Source organism: Microcebus murinus, chromosome 18 (genome assembly GCF_040939455.1).
Source record: "Microcebus murinus isolate Inina chromosome 18, M.murinus_Inina_mat1.0, whole genome shotgun sequence".
Classification (NCBI taxonomy): domain Eukaryota; kingdom Metazoa; phylum Chordata; class Mammalia; order Primates; family Cheirogaleidae; genus Microcebus; species Microcebus murinus.
Genome location: NC_134121.1, coordinates 12,301,018 through 12,318,863, shown reverse-complemented (window position 1 = coordinate 12,318,863; position 17,846 = coordinate 12,301,018). Strand labels below are relative to the sequence as shown.

Sequence of the window (17,846 nt, the reverse complement as noted above, 5' to 3'; positions counted from 1 at the left end):
ATCCTCTAGTCTGAGCCCAGGCTGTGGCAGAGGCCAAACCCTTCACCTTGCATGCCTCTCCTATAGCCAGCTGTCTGGACTGGCCTATTGGCCCTCTGGCTTGTTTGGCATCTGCCCCCATCAGCCCCTGGCCCTCCTTCTGGAACTAGACAAGGCTCCAGCCTCTGCATAGACATGAGTCCTGATCTTAACTCTTCACACAGCCCCATTACCATGGCAACCTTACCCCAGCACCCACTCCCCCTCAGACCTCCTAAAAAGAAGGGCTGGGGGTCAGGTCCCCCTTCTTCATTCAGTCACTTCCCCAAGGCTTGTTTCTTCAGAACCATATGCCCCCAACATAGCAGGCACAACCAACAGTTAAACTTTTATATTTACAATATTCTCTTCATCTTTTGCCAGGTTTAAAAATGTGTACAGAGCCGCAAAGGGTTGGGGTAAGGATACGGACTGTCGGGATTGTTCTGGGGAGAGGGGCTGGGCATTGGAGTCCGTGGCTGAATCATGGGGTCCCCCAGCCCCCCTCCCGTGCCCCAAATCTGGGGGCATCTGTCTACAGGGTTCAGGGCCCAGGTCTCTAGCATTTGGAGGGCATGGCTGTTTGGAGAGGAGCTAGACCAGGCAGGGGAAAGGGTCAGAAAAGAACTAAGTTCCCATGGATGGAGGTAGGAGAAGAAGGGGCAGTAAAGAGGCAAAGTTTCTAGGGACTCAAGACCAGGGATTCTGGATTTGGGTGTCAGTGGAAGACAGCACCCCACCCCTACTGAAGTTTGGCACTAACATCCCACAAAGGGCCGGCAGAGGATGCATCCCTCCTCTGCCCTCTCCACTGGCGTCCCTTAAACCCTTCCTGACATCATTCTTTTCCCCAGAGGCTCACACCCAGGGACCTCTGGGCAGTCACCTCACACTTTTCAAAACCTTTCAAATTTTTCCTGCTGGTGTCTGCCCAAGCCCCATCCCCTCCTGTCCCCTCCATCTGTTCCTTGGCACAGCTGACCTCATTCTCCCCAGCCTGTCTGGTGAGACCTTCCTCCCGCTGCCTCCCCTCCAGCCTCTACTGCTCCTTGCCATCCCTTCAGCCAAGGGGACACAGGTCAAAATTGAGGGGGGTCAGCTGAGGGGAGAAGGCTGGTCTGACACTGAGATGGGGACAGCTTCAAAGAGAGACAGCGATGGAGGAGAATGGGGAACTGAGACAGAAGGGGACATGACCTGGTGAGCAGAGAAGAGACACAGGTGGGAGCCCCCTTTGCTGCTGCACCCCCTCCCCACCATGTCCCCTGCTTGGGTTTGGGACTGGGGAATCCTTGGCACATTTTCGGGGTCTTTCCCCCTCAATCCCACCTATCCAGTTTGGCACAGATGAGCAATGATCTCAGGACTGAGGGAAAGGCTGTCCTCAGATCCTGAGGAGGGCTTTGGTCAAACATGCATGGCCTCTGCGGGTGGCATGTGCCCTGCCCCGCCCCCACTCAGCATCTCTGGGCCAGGGAGGGCTGAGCCCTCCCTCAGGGTTTGTACATGCCCTCGGCTCTGTCAATCTCCCATCCCCATCCCCGGGAGGCTGCTCCCACCGGCTGTGTGAGGAGGAATTGAGTACTGGGCATGAGGCCTGGGAGCCGCAGGGGAGTGCTGTGGAGAGAGGGACCCTCTGCCTGGGAAAACACACATCCACATGCAAAAACATGTTTCCACTCAGAAATGTATCCTGGACCATGGGAAAACAAGTTTCCAGGCAGCACCGGGATGCCCGGATCTCCTCCCTTCCCCCTGGCGGGAAATCTGTGTCTGTCCTCTGTGGAAGGTGAGGGCCTTCCTGGGAGAACATGCTTCATCTGACTTGTGCCACGGGGGAAAGACATGCTTTGCGGGGGCAGGGGGCAGGGCAGGGGCGAGGGGGGCTGTGATTTCCTCGCTGCTTCCCAGGTACCACCCTGTGTCGTCTGGTGGCCAAGGGTCACTGTATGTGAACACACCACTTCCAGGGTCTCCATGGGGAGGGAGGGGGAGGAGGGGGAGAAGGCATGAGGGAACAGGATTCTGGGGTACAAATCCCCGCGGAAATTCTTCGAGGGGGCCAACATGTGTCCAGGGCGGCAAAAAAAAAACCTCACCCTGCACATGGGAAAACACACCCCCTTGTGAGAAAGCACACCTCCACGTGGGAAAATACTTCCACATTTCCACACACCGAAGACTGGTGTCCCAATGGAGGGGAAAAACACCCTCCAGTTGTTCAAAGGCCCAGGTCCAGAGAAGAGAATGAGCCTCTCTGCATGGGAGAAACACACATCCCAGTGAGGAATCCCATGTCCACCTTGATGCTGCTCGACGACGTGTGACAACTCCACAGGAGAAAAGCCTGTTGCCAAGTCCTCCTCTCTGCCTTCAGAGTGGTCGGGCCAGGGAGGGCTGGGGAGGAGGGCCTCCCCGAGCCGCCCCCTATACCCGAGTAGTGGAGTGGGGGTGGGGTAGCGTGTTGTTGTGGCTGGTAGCAGTGGGGGGAGGCGGGGGGAAGGGCCCAAAGGGATGGAGGGAGGGCGGTGGCGGGGGTGGCGGCGGCCCCAGGCCACTGGGCAGCAGGGTCAGGGCCCCGGGGGCCAAGAGAGGCACATCGTCCGGTGCCCGGCGCAGGGCCAGGGTGTAGTCGGGTGGGCAGGCAGGGCGCAGGGCCTCAGCAGGGTCCGCCCCGACGCCACCACCCCGCTTCAGCTGCAGTGACACCAGCTCCTCCTCTGGTGGCAGCTCTCGGCCAGCAGCGGGGAGCAGGGGGCCCCCACCAGGCACACCTGAGCCTGAGCCACCAGGTGGGCTGAGCCTCCTGCATCGAAGCTCCTGCCGACGGTCCCGCTTGTAGTACAGGGCAGCAAAGGCCAGGATGTTGAGGAAGAGGAGGGAGGCGCCCACGGCCACAGTGACACTAAGCTCCGTGGAGTAGTCCCGTGAGTCCCCAGGGAAGCGGTCATAGGCCCTTGGGCCTGGCTCAGGCTCAGGCTCAGGCGGCAGGGTGGCAGGCGGTGGGGGCCGGCGCGTGCCCGGGGCGCCAGGGGGCGGGCGAGGTGGCCAGCGTGTGGCATAGGGAGGCAGGCGCGTGGTGGTGGTGAAGAGCTCCGTGTGCAGGTTGTGCAGGTGGGGCACGAGCTCCAGCCAGAAGGCCACCTTGTTGGCACGGTAGTTGTCACGCACGCGCGGCTTCAAGCCAATGTGCAGGTACTGCTTCTCCTTGGTGTTGAACTTGCTCCACACCACTTCCTCAAAGCGGTTGGGCTTGGTGTGGATGAACTTGGTATCCTGTGGCACTGGCTGGTTAGGGTCGCTGTGGGCACAGGAGGGCAGGGACAGGAGTGAGGGCAAGGCTCTCAAGGAGGGTGGGTGGCAGTTGGGGGGAGCAGGCAAGCTGTGGAGAGACGGGGAGACAGCGAGAAAGCCAGAGAAAAAGTCATAGAGGCAGAGATGGATACAAAGAGACAGAGAATCTGCCAGGGACGGGAACAGAGAGACACACAGGGATGGAGACAGACTGCCAGAGACAGACAGATATGAGGACAGAGGGGCAGAGACGGACAAAGAGATAGCCAGGGAGAGGCAGAAGCTGCGACTGAGTGAGACAGAGACAGAAAGGAACAGGGAGACAAAGACACATGAGAGCCAGAGACGGAGAGATAGCCACAGTGAAACCAAGCCCGCACCCGGATGTGGCAGAAAGTAAACAGATCAGAGAGCAGAGGGGATGGGAGAGATACCAATGGGATTCAGGACAGACAGAGACAAATAAACAAACAGACACAAACTCTTACACACACTGAGACACACACACCCAAATAGTCAGAGGAGCAGAGCTCTGGATAGCGGTGGGGGGAGTGGGAAGGCAAGGGAGGGAAGAGGGACAGACACGAAACCAAAGCCACTAAGTGAGCCCACCCCCAGGAAGGACAGGGACCTCTCTGTCTAACGCTGCTGATCTTCAACACTCATCTCAGTGCCTGGTACAGAGGTGTTCAGCAGGCTACTGAGCAAGAGTGTCTTAAGAAAGAGGATGGCCGCGTGAAGGAGGGAGGGTGCCCCAGCCCTAACCAGCCCCACCCAGCCCCTCTGACCCTCACCCAGTCTTGGCGAAGTTGGTCCAGTAGGTCATGACTACGGCACTGAGCATGACGTCATTCTTGGAGAAGTTGCAGGGGAAGAGGTCGGTGGCACCCACCATGGGCACACCAAAGACATAGGGCAGCTCGTCTCCGTGCGCCGCGTCTGCCCACTCAGGCCGGCCCTCAGCCTGGCAGTGGTGGTAGAAGGTGTAAAAGTAGACAGGGGACTGGTAGTCGGCGTGCAGCTTGGCGGTGGCCACAGCCGGTGCCACCCACTGGTGGTCAGTGAAGAGCGCCAGTAGGGTTTTACGCCGCATCTCGCCATTGTCCCGGTCGGCCCAGTCCGTGTACATAAACTTGATGGTCTCCCGCAGCACGTCCTTGCCCTCTGGGTAGCCATACAGGTTGTCCACAAAGTTGGAGACGGTGAAGTCGAACGCGCTGGCGGACACGCCGTCCTCACTCTCTGCAGAGTCTTCTACAAACTTGAGGCCCTCTCCCTGGTTGACACCGATGAGCATGTCGTAGTTGAGGAATTCTCCTTGCTGCATGAGGATCTCAGGGTCATCAGGGACTACATCGCCGTCCACCACGGGCCCGAAGGCGATGTGGTAGCTGGGGAGAAGGGGTCAGGGTCTCACTACCTGCTCACTGGCCTCCTCTCAGCCCATGGCCAGCTAAGCTCACACGCAGGTGCTTCCCTCCGCCTGGAAGCCCTTCTCTCCTACTAGAAACCTCCCCTGAGACTTTCAGGGCACGTGGCCCCTCCAGAAGTTTTCCTGAAGCACTTTGTGGCACCCTGTGCTCACTTGTTCTGTTCAGGCACCCCCAGTGAGGGAAGGCTTGCAAGAGGAGGTCACTAGAGGGGCAGGGGCCTGAAGCCCACCTCTCCTTGCCAAATGGAACCACAGGCACCTCTCACCTCAACCTCCTTGGAACCAGAAGGAGAGTGAAGGCCTGGACCCCGCCCCCTCCCACCCCATACCGGGCGGGCTGCACATCCTGGTCCACCAGCTCCCGGGAGGGCTTCCGGCGCAGACACTCCACAGCTTCGGCACTGTCCTCCCGGTCACAGCCCACCTTGGCTGCCAGCAGCCGCGTGTACTTGAGCGGCTGGTAGTTAACAGACCAGCTGGAAATGGCGGTGCCACTCTGGGCAATGGCCTTCTGGAACAGCCCTGGTGGGACAGGCAGACCTCAGGCCAGGCAGTATCAGCCAGAAGGAGGAGGGGGAGCTGGCAGGGTTCGGGTTGTGGGAAGGGGGAAGGATGGGGCAGGCAGGGGTTGCTGCTGGTACCTTCCGAATGGTGGGAGAGGATCAGAAGGTTGACACAGGAGGCCCCTGCCCCAGACCCGAAGATGGTGATGCGCTCAGGGTCACCCCCAAAGTGAGCGATGTTCTCACTGAGCCAGCGCAGGGCCTGAATTTGGTCGAGGAGCCCATAGTTGCCTTTTGCAGCCTGGTCCCCGGTGCTGAGAAAACCTGGGGGCAGAAGAAGGAGGGGGCTCCCTGAAGGTGTCATAGCGCCCTTGTCCCCTTTCTGGGCAGCTCAGTCCAGCCCTGAAGCCATTCTCCTGGGTTTGGAGGAACCCTGCCCGCCAGGCCCACCTCCCAGACTCCACCCCCCAAAGTTGGCTGCCACCCTCACCGAGCACCCCAAGACGGTAGTTGAGTGTGGCTACGATGACGTTGCCATAGGCGGCCAGGACCGAACCATCAAACATGTTCCCGGTGCCCTCCATGTAGGAGCCGCCATGTAGAAACAGCATCACAGGCTTCTTCCCAGAGTCGCGGATATCTGCGTGGGGAGGGGGGGGGCAGGTGGGCCAAGGGGTCAGGGACAAGGACACAGTCAGACCAGAAGCAGCACCGCCCAGCTCCCAGGCCTGCTGAGGACCAGCCTGGAGCTCAGGGGAGATATGTCATTCCCATCCCTGGGGGGCAAGACCGGATTCCCCTCCTCCCTCCCCAGCTAGTCCTGGCAGAAGGTCCTCCACACCCCCTGCCAGCCCGCCCTGCGGCACTTCTCCGAATGCTGGGCAGACCTTCCAAGAAGCCCAACAGAGGCTGGGGGTGGGAGGTGGCCCTCCTCAGGGTACCTGCTGGATCCAGGGGACCCCCTCCCCACACTCATACAGCAAATCTCCTTCCTGCTCCTGGGAAGAGCGAGCTCCTGAGGCTGGAACTAGCGCTAGAGATGCTGGAGGGTCCTGGCATTTCCTCCAACTCAGGCCTTGGGCCTCCGCTCCACATGGTACCCTGGTCTGTGGGTGAGGGGGTGCCAGGCCTAGGGTCCCTGGGGGCTTGGTCTCCTCCCCGCCCTAATTCCTTTCTAGGTCACCTCCCTAGTCACCATGGCAACCCCCAGCCTAATTACTGTGGCAGGAGGAGGCAGGGTGGGAAAGAGCCTGCTTAATGAAGACAGAGTGCAGCTCTCTAGACTTGGACCCCCATAAACTGGCCTGAACCCTGGCTTCTGCAGTGGACCCTTCTCTTGCCATGTCCCTAAAGGATCCCCTAATCACTGCCACGGGTAGTAGTACCTTGAGACACTCCAGACCAAACTGAGGGGCGACTAATTCCAGAAGAAGGTGGGAATCTGAGAGAACTTGCCAGGATCCCCAAGGCTATAGTACCCTCCCCTGCAGTAACCCCCCCCCCATGATTCGGCTACAGTGCCAGGGCTGGGGGTCATCCCCAGCCCACACACCCTCCTCTTCCTTGACACCTGCCATCCTCAACTAGCCTGGACACTCACCAAACAAAAGCCAGGCCTGGGCCTCCCCTGCACACCTGATCCGCAACAACTCTACCCAGCTCCCTTGTTTTGCTAGAAACTTTCCTCCTGCCAGAAGGTCAACCTGCAGATCACTAGACAGCGTCCTTGACTCCCCAGACAGCATCCTGCCTCCTGTCTCTTAGACCTTCTCTGCAGCCTCCATGCTCCTGGCTGCTTCGGCCAGAACTCCGACCTAGGTGGGCAGCACCTCTCTGTGTCTTCCCCAAATTCTGTTCTTGCCTTCATTCTGGAACCCTGAGTGGCTTTCCAGCAGTTTCATGCTAGAATCTCCCTCCCTCCAGGGTCCTGTCCTAAATGTCCTCCGTTCTTCCCCACCCTCACCCCACCCCTCTCCCAGTATTGGGGGGGGTCAGAAAGGGAAGGAGGCAGGAAGAGGGGCTGGGGCAACAAGAATTCAAAACCAACAACAAAAAACAGGATCAAGAAAGAAGAAAGAAAGAAAAAAACAACAACCAAAAAGCAAGAAGCTCTCGGGGCAGATTCAACAAGAAAAGAAAAAACAAAAAGATCCATTTTGGAAAAAAAGAAAAAAAGAAAAAAATTCTTTGCATTTTTTTTTTTCAAAATTTTGTGGTGAAACTTCAAGATATTGGGCCCTGTTTTCAAAAATTTCCAAATTTCTTAAATTCACTTCAAATGTTTGCGTTTTCTGTGTCTGAAAGGCTTTTGGAAATTGCAGGTTTATGATGTCTCAATTGTGTCATCAATTTGCCAACTTTTAAACTTTTTTCAAAAGTCATTTTGCTCCGAATTCAAATTGTTTTTTCAAATGTTACATTTCACAAGTTTCAAAACCGTCCAAATTTCTTTCAAACTCTAAACATTTCATCCAATTCTTTGTTTTTTTTTCTGACATTCCAATTGCTTTTCTTTTTCCACCTTATTTTCACCAGGTTTAGCTTTTCTCGAAGGTTTTCTAGTGGGTCCAACATTGTTTAAATTTTGTTTGAAGTTTTCATAATTCCTTTTTCCAATTATTAAAAATTTTTCTTTTCTTTTCTTTTTCATTTTTAGTTGGGAGAATGACTGAGGGGCCTTGAGCGCTGAGGGGACATTTAGTTAGGGGCAGGGCCATGAACGTCCTCTTATAAGCAACCACATGCAGCAGCGGGATTTTTAAATCTACCTGTGTCTGGCGGATTGAGCGTCGCCTCGTCACGTTTTTTTGTGAGCGGACCTAAGACCGGGAACACAAAACAGAGAAAAAAGGACAATTTTGTGGGGAAAGATGGGGGTCGGGGGAGGTGGTGGATGGGGAGGGGAGGAGAGAAAGCAGAAAAGGGGAGGGTGGGGGAGGCAGAAAAAATAAGCCAAAAAAAGCAAAATTTGTTTGCAAGAAAAAGAAACCAAGAAAAGAGAAAAACGTTTCTACAACCCAATTTTGTTCCCCTCCCCGGAAAAAGTCATGCCCCAAAGAAAAGGCTGGTTTTGGGGGGGTGGGGTGCCTGAGTGGGCTGAGGCCTGTCTTAAGACATATTGACTTGGCTGGAAAGGATTTGGCTTGTCGGTGTGTTTACTAATTGCTGGAAATGAAACGGTGTTAGAAAGGGGTGGGAGGGGAGGGGAAGCCCGCCCAAGCCCAGGAAGACCAAGGCCAGCTTGCCACCCAGGCTGCCTCTCACGAAGGCCCCCTTCAGGGCCAGCCAAGTGCCTGCCTGCTGCCCCACCCAGGCTATAGGAGGAGAGGCTGCAGCAGAAAGGACTCTGCTTCCCTCTGGACCACTCTGGCGGGCAGCGGGCAGCACAGGTTTGGGGCCAGCCTGCCCCTCAGCTCAGCCCCAGCCCTGGAAGCCCTCCATTCCCCACTGGGGGGCTGTGGGTAGGTCAGCTAGAGCTGCCTGCCCCCTACCCAGTCTCACCCACCGGCAATTCTCTTCCGTCTGCACTCATAATAAGCCTGGCTTCTCACCCCAGCTCCCCAGTGTGGGCAAAGCAGGGACAGGGGTCATCAGGTCTTGCCCTCCACTCCAACTCATCCCTCCGCTGTTCCCCCAACCTCACCCCTTACCCAGGCCTCCTCTCCTCCCCGCCAAAATGGTGAACTTCACACCAGGGCCACCAGCCACCCCCACCATCCCACCCCTGCTCCACTGCCAAAAAGTCCCCTCCCCACCTGGGGGTTCGGTCCACACATAGGAAACAGGAAACACAGTGCCCTGCGCCAGCCTGACACATAAGGTGCCGGGAGGCACTTGGAGGCAGGAAGTGTGCCCAGTGTCAGGGAAAGCCCAGACTGGGCCCAGAGAATGGCTCTAGGCTTCTTTCAGATTAGGGGATTGGTCAGGGCAGAGTGAAAACCCAGAGGCCTCAGGGGTTTCCCCAGGCTGATTGGTTTTTCCTCAATGGCATGGGGACCAGCACAGGGAAGGGTGGGCCATCAGGCCCAGGCTAGCTCTGGAAGGCTTCTCCCAACTGGCAGTGAAGGCCCCATGGGGACCCATGGGGAACAGGACCTCGTTGTGAGAGGATGGGGATGGGGATGAAGTCACCAGGGCATGTGTACCCGTGAGAATATGAAGTGTGTGTGCGCGCGCACGCGCGCGTGTGCCTGAGTCAAGCTCTTCCTCCCAGAGCTGGTGTGAAGATTCAGTGAGATCACCTGGATGTGTCAGGCCCCAAGCAGGTCTGCAAGGAGTGATGGTTAAAAATACAGAAGGTGTGGGCATGGGTGGTGTGGGGGCAGGGGACAATCCTTTGGTGGGAAGGGTTGGGTGGATGTTTCCCATGGGGGGTCATGAGATAGGCGGACAGCCTATGTGAAAGTGTGGGGGTGGGGAGTGTTGAGATGCACAGTGTGCGTGGAGGTACTGGGGTGAATGATTCATAGGTAGGACAGCAGCAGACAGGTGGCTCAAGAGAGGGCAGAGGAACGTGGAGCAGGTAGTCCTCATGTGGAGGGCGTTGGGCATTGAGGAGGATGGGAGGAGTGTGTTGGGGTACATGGTCTATGGGGGATTAGGTTGACGAGAATTCACATGGGATTACAGCAGATGATGTTTCTGTGCATTGTGTGTGGGGGTTTAGGAGGCATGGTTTACATGGGGGGGCAGTTAGGAGGTTAGGGTGTATGGCTGGTATGAGGGATATAGGGTGGATGGTCTTGGGGGTGTTGGGATGGATGTGGGTGGGTAAAGGTGCCTGAATTTGGCATAAGAGGATACTGGGTGCAGGGTGCATTCTGCTAGAGCACTTGAGCTGTGATTAGGGTGCAGGGGTGCAGGGTGTGTTGTCACTACCTATAGTATAGTGCAGATGATCTCTAGGTAGGAGTTGGGGTAGACAATGTTTGAGAAGTGTTTTTTTTCCCAAAAGCCATCAGATCAGAATGTTTGAGAAGTGTTGAGGGAGTGGGGGACTGTGGCGTGAGTGGCCACTTGGATCACATAGTCCACATGCAGGGTTATCAGGGTTTAAGGTGTATGTGTGGGTGTTATTAGGGCAACGATCTATATCCAGGGACACCGGAGAGCGTGGGCGTGTGTGGGTGGCGGGGTACACAATTTCAGAGAAGTGCTGGGGAAACAGGCCATGTAAAGGTGTTAAGAGCACATGGTAAGGGTACAGGCTGGTTGGGTACCTGATCTGAGAGTTGAGTAGTTGGGGTTCACAGTCTATTATGGAATTTGAGCACATGATATGGAGGTATTGGGTATGTCAGGGGTGCATTAGGGATTCCTGCAGACAGGCTGATGTGTAAGGTCGCTGGAAAATGGCCTGTGGAGGTGTTGGCGTGGCTTGTTTTGGAGTGGCGAGACGGGTGTCAGAAGGGTAATGTGGGGGCTGTTTGCAAGGCTGGTCTGCTGGGACGGCTGCAATCTGCCTGTTGCCCTCTGTTGTATGTGCTAGCAGGTATCCTGATCAATCTGCGTGTGCTGAGGGTGGCTGGAGAACTGTCCCGAGGGAGCGTGCTGGGGCGTATTAGCTGACTGCAGTGAACAGGAGTTCATTGGTAGGAACAGTCACTCAAGAGCCCAAGGGAGGATGGGGATGGGTGGGCTGTGCTGTGAATGGGGGGCCCTTGGCGAGGAGTTTTCCTGATCCTTCAGGGACATATAGGGGTCAAGGGACAGAACCATGGAGGAGGGTGTGAGGACCACTGCCAAGGGCACCTGGCTCAGTGAAGGGCTCTGGATGGGATGTGATGGATGGATGCTGGCCTGGGAGAGGGGAAGAGTCTACACTGCACTTGGGGTATAGGTATAGCTAAAGTGAGTACTCTGGCAGGGGCAAGCCCGGGCCTGGAGGCAGGTACTTGGGCATTGGATTGGGGGTCTGGGCAGGGTGGCCACATTGAGATGAGCTGGCAGACGCTGTGTGTGCCTCCTGGAGAAGTGTGTGGGTGAGCCCAGTCCAGTGCCTGCTACCTTTACAATGGCTCCCTCTGGGCACAAAGAACTTCTGGAGTGGCTGTCTGTGGGATTGGGATGCGAGCCTGGGACTGCCTGGCAAGCACCTTTACAATCCTCAGAGGGCAGCAGAGGCTGCAGGGACACATGGTCTCCCACAAAGGCCCAGCTCTGAGCCCCGGAGCAGTGCCAGTGCCTGAGAGTTTGTGTGACCGTTTGTGGGCTGTGTCCAGGGGGTGCCTGGCCTTGTGCCTGCGCCCTTACCGTCCTCGGTGGGCACGTAGAGGTTGAGGTACAGGCAGTCCTCGCTCTGGTTCTGCACATAGGTGGCGGCCGCCTCCAAGTTGTCGGTGAACCACACAGGCAGCATGATGGCGGGCAGCGCCCCGTGCAGGTTCTGCGGGCAGGCGGGCGGCAGGGTGGTGGCGTTGCGCACGCCGGGCCACGAGGCGGGTGCCTCAGGCGGCTGGAAGCGGCGGGCGCCCAGGGGCGGCGTGGCGTAGGGCACGCCCAAGAACTGCACGACGGGGCCCAGGATCTCGTTGTTGAGCTCGCGCCGCACACCGCGCACTCGCCCGTAGGCCGTGTTCACCACTGGGAAGCGCTCCTCCCCGAGGCTGCCGAGGCCCAGGCCCGGGCCGCCCGGGGCGCCGCCGCCGGGACCCCCTCCCCCCCGTTGAGCCCCCGCCAGCCCCACCAGACACAGCGCCAGGAGCCACATGCTGATCGGGGGACCCCCCCTCCCTCCCCGGGACCCCCCCCCTCGGAGAGAGAGAGAAGGGGGGGGAGAGGGAGGGAGGCCCCCCTCGCCCCAGGAGGGAGGAGGGGGCAGGGGAAAGGAGGGAAGAGGGGGGTGGGGAGGGTCCTGGGTTAGACTGGACAGAGAAGGGGTCTGTTCCTCTCCATGGAGGGGGCAAGGGGTGGGGAAGGAGGTGGGAGCAGGTGAAGGCAGGCCCGACCTGCGGGAGACAGAGAGGGAGGGACAGGGCGGCAAAAGACAGACAGACAGACAGACAGAAAAATACAGAGGAGAGGTGGAAGAAGGGAAGGGAAATTGGATGGGGCAGACAGAAAGGAATGGGGAAACAGAAGAGACAAGTGGTTAGTGACTTGGAATTCAGACCAAGTTGTCCCTTACCACCCACAGGCTCCCTGGCACCTCCCCCTCCCAGTCCGGCAACCCTCCTCCCCTCAGCAGGGATCCAAGCTGGGGGTAGGGTCAAGATGGGGTAAAAGTCCAGGGCAGGGGCAGAGGAGAGGGAGGGTCAGCGCCCCAGATCCAGCACACCCCCTTTCAGCTGCTCTGTCCCTCCCAGTCAGGCTCTCCTCAGGGACTCAGGAGTCCCAGTTCCCACCTCCCTGGGAGGGAATCAGATAGACAAGGAAGAGAAAATAAAAAATACCAAGTCATTAATTAGCAGGAAGTGGCGGGTTTGTTTATACGTGTTAATTACTCCTGAGCTGTAATTTCATGGTGCTGAACCCCCACCCCAGGCCACACTCAGGCCTTCCTTGGGACTGTACAAGCCCGAGCACCTTCTCACCCCTTCAACACACCATTCCCTAAGGATTTGTGCACCCAGGACCTCTCTCCCCAGGCCCTCTCCATTTCTTCCTTCAGAAGTTGAGGTGTCTTGAGGCCGGGGTTAGAGTAGGCAGGGGATGCTGGAGGGGCAAATCCCGGGACAGATGCGTGATCCTGCAGCCGGTTGCCGGGCGACGGGATGCTGCCCCGCAATGTTACCTCGGCAACGGGCTGCAGCTTTAACCCTGGAGGGGGGGGTCTGGAGCAAGAGGGGAAGGGGCTGGCTTGGTTGTGGGGTCCACTCAGGGCATGAGGAGGGGGCAGGGCCATGAGTCAGAGTGCTAGGTTTCCCTCAACCTTAGCCTAGAGGAAGAAGTATATATGTTGAGGGGAGGGGAAGATTGGGGGCATTGAGAACCCTAAAAGACCTGCCTTTTCCCTCCTTATTGGCCAATCAGAGCTTTTCCTAGTGACCAGGCCTCTGGCTGGGGAGAAGGGATGCTGAGGTGGGCTTGGGAAGGCATCACATGAGCCCACTGACTGCTCCCCTCCCACAATCTTGAATAGCCTTGGACCCCAGACACCTCTTCTTCTTTGCACAGTATTTTGACCCATGTCCTGGGGACAACTCTCAGCTTTCTTCTCATCCCATCCCATCCCATCCCTTCCCATCCATTCACCTCCCCTTCCCCTTGCCAGCCCCCACAGTTGCTGCTGTGATGCCTGGGTGCTCAGGGCAGCAGGGACAGGACAAGGGAAGAGATCAGCCTGAAGGGGCAGGTACCCAGGTCATTTCGGCAAGCCCCCCCTGCCCCCCTCCCAGCCGCCAGAGCTGTTTGCTGACGCGGGGTTTTCAGAGCCAGGCGCCAGCCCGCGGGTGGCTCTCTGCAGGTGTCAATTTATTCCAGAGATGAGGACACAGGAATCCTTACCACACTCCCCCAGCCATGCCCTCCCCCTCTTCAGGTTGTCTTAAGCTCCTGTTCCCCCATCACCTGGAGGGGGCTTGGGGCTAGCTCCCCCAGGATCACTCTTCCTAAGACAGACTGGGCTCAGCTACCATGGCCTTGCTGCCCCCTCTCCCCAACATGGTCTGCCTCTGTCACCCCCTCTCCCTTAGGGTACTTTGGGCCCCTGGCCTTCTCCCTACCAGACAGCTTCTCTCCCTCCTTCCCTCCCACTGGAGGCCCCCCCATCTCTCTCCTCTCCGTAGCGCTCCCTCAGAGCATCTTTCCTGGGCCTCTTCCAGCTTGCTCCAGCTCTTGCCTTCAGTCTCTCTTCATCTCTCTCCTTGGTTTTTCTCATCTCTTTCTCTCTTTCCTCCAAATACCTTCCCCAAATTTCTCCCTCAAGCACCCTCGTGCTCTCTCTCTCTCTCCCCTGTCTTTCCCTGTCTCTGTCTCCCCCATTTTCTCTCCCCATCTCTGTCTGCCACATCTTGCTCCCTCCTCCTCCCCATCCCTCTGCCTTGCTCTCTCCATTCCTGCCCAGGCCTGACTCCCCCAGCCGGGGAGAGTTGAGGGACGGGGGCTCTGGCCGCAGGCCCCCCCTTCCTGCAGTGGTGAAAATGGCTTGGCCGGGAAGGGGAGAAGGAGGGGGAGGGGAGATGGGAACACACGGGGTCTGTGGGCCCATTGAAAGGATCATTCATGGACCGGAGAGAGGCAGAGACAAAGAGACCAAGACGCAGAGACACGGCGAGAGCATCCCTAGGCGGAGACACGCAGACAGAGCAGGCTGGGGGAAACCAGGCGCAGGGAGGGAGATGGGGAGAGGGAGACCCCAGTGGACCGCCCGCAGCCCCCTCCACCCGGCTGGCTTAGCTCCTACCTGGCTCAGCCCTGGGGCCGTGGTGCCTCCATCCAGGGCTCCGAGTAGGGGGCGGACGGCCTTCGGGAGGGGGGCGGCGGCCTCCGAGCCCCCGCGGCCCCGCAGGCCCAGCCCCCGCCCGCAGCGCCTCACCCGGCGGGGGAGGGGGATCGCCCCAGCCCCGGGGGGCGGGGCCGGGATCCAGTCGATCCCCGGGAAAAGGAGATCTAGGGGATGGGGTCAGGGGGAGCCCGAGAACAGGGAACCCCGCAGTGGGGAAGGCAGAGCAAGGAGGGGACAACGAGACAGGACTGGATTGGGGATCCACTGGCTCTGTGGGCTGGCTTCGAGGGACCAGAAGGCGGTCCAGGCGGAGGATCCTAAAGGATCGGGTGCTGGGGAAGGAGTCCACGGTCCACGGCAATCCCCAGGGGCCCGGGAGCGCAGGATCCGCGGTGCAGGGGCAGGGATCCAGCCGGAATCCTCGGGGAGGGGGAGGGATCTAGTCGATCCCGAGGGCGGGCGGGAGGGGGAGGTCTGGGGACTCAGAGGAGGGCGGGAGCCGAGTCCGGAGCCCCGGGGCTGGGGTGGGCCCGGTTCCTAGGAAGGAAGGCAAGGGTAGGGGAGGCTTCGAGGGACGCTCAGCAGCCGGGAGGCCCGGACTCCTGGCTCCGCGCGCCAGGGCCCGCCCGCCCCGCGTCCATCCCAGCCCGAGAGTGATGATCCGCCGGCGGAGCAGCCGCAGCAGCCCCGCGCGTCACCGCGCGGCCGCCTCCCCCGCCCCCTGCCGAGAGAGCGGCGCACACCCCCCGCTCGCACCCGCCTGCCCGCCCGCCCTCCGGAGTGTGGGGGGATTGGAGACGGTGGAAGGGGGTGGGAGTGGACAGACAGACGGATGGGTGGACGTAGCGGGCCGGGGCAGGGTGGAGACATCCCCCCGGATCTCCCACCCTCGGGGCTCTAGTGATCTGGGGGGAGAAGGTCTGAACTATAGGGGGCGGGGCATCATGCGAAGAAGGAGGAGCTTCCTGCTGTGGAGGCGGGGCCATCTTCCAGGGGGCGGAGTTTAACGGGGTGGGTGGGGCTTGGGTATCCAGGGGGCCTCCTCTTTTTGGGAGTGGGGCTGGTTTGAAGCTGAACGGGAGGAGCCTTTGGGGGAAGGGGGCGGAACTTTGCGTGGGGACCGGGATCTTTGGAAATTGGCCGGAGGTGGTGGGGGAGGGTTCGAAGAGGCGATCAACTTGGAAAGTGGGCCAATCCGTGACGCAAATCCTCTAGTCCCGCCCTCAACCCCGCCCCCCACCGCTTCGCTCCTCTGCTCCTAATTGGCTCTGGTTTCTCCGCCCGCCAGACGTCTTCACCACTCCCCAGCAGTTTTACAAAGGCTCCAGTACCCGGGTGAGGACCTGAACGCTGAAATGAGCACGGCCTGGATTGGGCACCTGTGAACCTTATTTGCATGGGTGATCGGGATTGGCTGGCCTCCCGGGTGGCCTGGGCGGTGTTCGTCCAGCGCGTGACCATCCACTGCCATGGCTGGGCTGGGGACGGCTTTCCGCCGCCTGGGCGCCTTGTCCGGAGCTGGGGCTTTAGGCTTGGCCTCCTACGGAGCGCACGGTTAGGGCGCTGGGGACGAAGTTGGGACTGCTTGGGGCGACCTTTGGGGTCTGGTGCAAGGGCGGAGCCTATAGGAATTGCCCAGCCTCCTTGTTACCAGACAGCCCGCGGAATCCTAAACCTTTTAAAGTCGCCCAGCCGGGTCCAGTTGGTTTCCAGTACTGCCCGATGCGTGTTTCCACCAATCGGAAGATTCCTGGGGGGCACCCCTCCTCGCCTGTGTCCACCTGGGTCCCCCACGCGTGGGGGCGGGACTGGTAACCTCTCCCTCTCCTCTCCACAGGCGCCCAATTCCCAGATGCCTACGGGAAGGAGGTGAAGTAACTGCGTCGGGGCTCCTCGACTCGCGGGTCTACTAGGGCAAAAAGTCTGGGGTTCCCGAGAGAAGTTGAGGGGGTGGTGAGGATCTCTGGAGCAGCCAGGGCTGCAAGCCTGGGGTGTGGGAGCAAGCTGGGACTTCAAGGGTAGGGTGGGGGAACGAACTTTGGTCCCATGTGTCACCACGGGATCTCAGGCTCCTATGTTGCTTAGGAAAGTCCCCCCATTTCTCTTTTTCTTACAGCTCTTTGACAAAACCAACAAACACCACTTCTTTCACAGCCTGGCCCTGTTAGCAGTACCGCACTGCAGAAAGCCCCTCTGGGTAATCTTTCTCCCTGTCTAAACCTGACCAAGCCCTCCGCCTCCCCACCCTCCTCAGCCAGCCCTGTACTTACAATCCTGTTTTCTACGTTGTGTCTTCTTCAGGCTGGGTTACTACTGGCCTCCGGAACAACCTTATTCTGCACCAGCTTTTACTACCAGGCTCTGAGTGGAGACCCCAGCATCCAGACTTTGGCCCCTGTGGGAGGGAGCCTGCTACTCTTGGGATGGCTTGCCTTGGCTCTTTGAGCACTCTTTTGTTTAATTACTACGTTTTCTGGGTAATTTTTTAAGAGTTGGAGCAGGAAGGGGATTAAAAGAGAAGAGCAAATAAACTTTGGAGTCTTTGTTTGTCTAACCTCTTGGAGGAGGAAGGGTAGGGATTCAACTTCTGAACTCTCCTAAGACTTAATCAGTGAGCCTTGGGTGTGGGGATTCTGTTCGCTTATTTTAACTTGTTACGAAGTTCTTAAACCGGTGGGCATCAATCAAAGTCATAGAATGCTTGAGGGCTGGGCATGGTAGCTCACGCCTGTAACCCTAGCACTCTGGGAGGTCGAGGCAAGAGGATTGCTTGAGCTAAGGAGTTTGAGACTAGCCTGAACAAGAGCAAGAGCCCATCTTTTATTTTAAAAAATTAAAAAAAAAAAAAAAGAATGCTGGCCGGCGTGGTGGCTCACGCCTGTAATCTTAGCACTCTGGGAGGCTGAGGCAGGCGGATTGCTCTAGGTCAGGAGTTTGAAACCAGCCTGAGCGAGACCCCGTTTCTACTAAAAATAGAAAGAAATTAATTGACCAACTAAAAAATATATATATACAAAAAAATTAGCCAGGTATGGTGGCACATGCCTGTAGTCCCAGCTACTCGGGAGGCTGAGGCAGGAGGATTGCTTGAGCCCAGGAGATTGAGGTTGCTGTGAGCTAGGCTGATGCCACGGCACTCACTCTAGCCTGCGCAACAAAGTGAGACTCTGTCCCCCCAAAAATAAAAAGAATGCTTGGAATAGTGCAGATTCCT

At 58.3% G+C, this 17,846-nt stretch overlaps 2 protein-coding genes across 3 annotated transcripts; one reads left to right on the top strand and one right to left on the bottom strand.

Annotated features, from left to right (window-relative positions):
- Nucleotides 1-360: 360 nt before the first annotated feature.
- NLGN2 (neuroligin 2) lies at nt 361-15,307 on the bottom strand. 2 transcript variants are annotated; one of them, XM_012776484.3, is made up of 8 exons: nt 14,591-15,307; nt 11,500-12,194; nt 8,016-8,066; nt 5,738-5,887; nt 5,386-5,571; nt 5,074-5,266; nt 4,107-4,703; nt 361-3,319 (listed from the first exon to the last, which is right to left on the bottom strand). In XM_012776484.3, exons 2-8 carry the CDS (start codon nt 11,954-11,956, stop codon nt 2,446-2,448), a joined length of 2,508 nt encoding a protein of 835 aa, XP_012631938.2. In that variant the 5' UTR covers nt 11,957-12,194; nt 14,591-15,307; the 3' UTR covers nt 361-2,445. The 2 variants fall into 2 exon arrangements, with proteins under 2 accessions (XP_012631938.2, XP_012631952.2); XM_012776498.2 differs by lacking the exon at nt 14,591-15,307 and having other exon boundaries at nt 11,500-13,416.
- Nucleotides 15,308-15,973: 666 nt separating this feature from the next.
- On the top strand, nt 15,974-17,163 carry TMEM256 (transmembrane protein 256). Its single transcript, XM_012776633.3, has 4 exons — nt 15,974-16,186; nt 16,470-16,501; nt 16,749-16,829; nt 16,934-17,163. Exons 1-4 carry the CDS (start codon nt 16,102-16,104, stop codon nt 17,075-17,077), a joined length of 342 nt encoding a protein of 113 aa, XP_012632087.1. The 5' UTR covers nt 15,974-16,101; the 3' UTR covers nt 17,078-17,163.
- The last annotated feature ends 683 nt before the right edge of the window (nt 17,164-17,846 follow it).

Bases quoted from the DNA above. Each gene is read 5' to 3' on its own strand.
- NLGN2 (XM_012776484.3), bottom strand. From the start codon at position 11,956: ATGTGGCTCCTGGCGCTGTGTCTGGTGGGGCTGGCGGGGGCTCAACGG. The intron at 5,888-8,015 runs GTAGATTTAAAA...CTCCCCACGCAG, and splicing joins GCTCAATCCGCCAGACACAG to ATATCCGCGACTCTGGGAAG. The intron at 4,704-5,073 runs GTATGGGGTGGG...CCTTCTCCCCAG, and splicing joins CAGGATGTGCAGCCCGCCCG to CTACCACATCGCCTTCGGGC.
- TMEM256 (XM_012776633.3), top strand. From the start codon at position 16,102: ATGGCTGGGCTGGGGACGGCTTTCCGCCGCCTGGGCGCCTTGTCCGGA. The intron at 16,187-16,469 runs GTTAGGGCGCTG...TCCTCTCCACAG, and splicing joins GGCCTCCTACGGAGCGCACG to GCGCCCAATTCCCAGATGCC. The intron at 16,502-16,748 runs GTGAAGTAACTG...TTTTTCTTACAG, and splicing joins CAGATGCCTACGGGAAGGAG to CTCTTTGACAAAACCAACAA.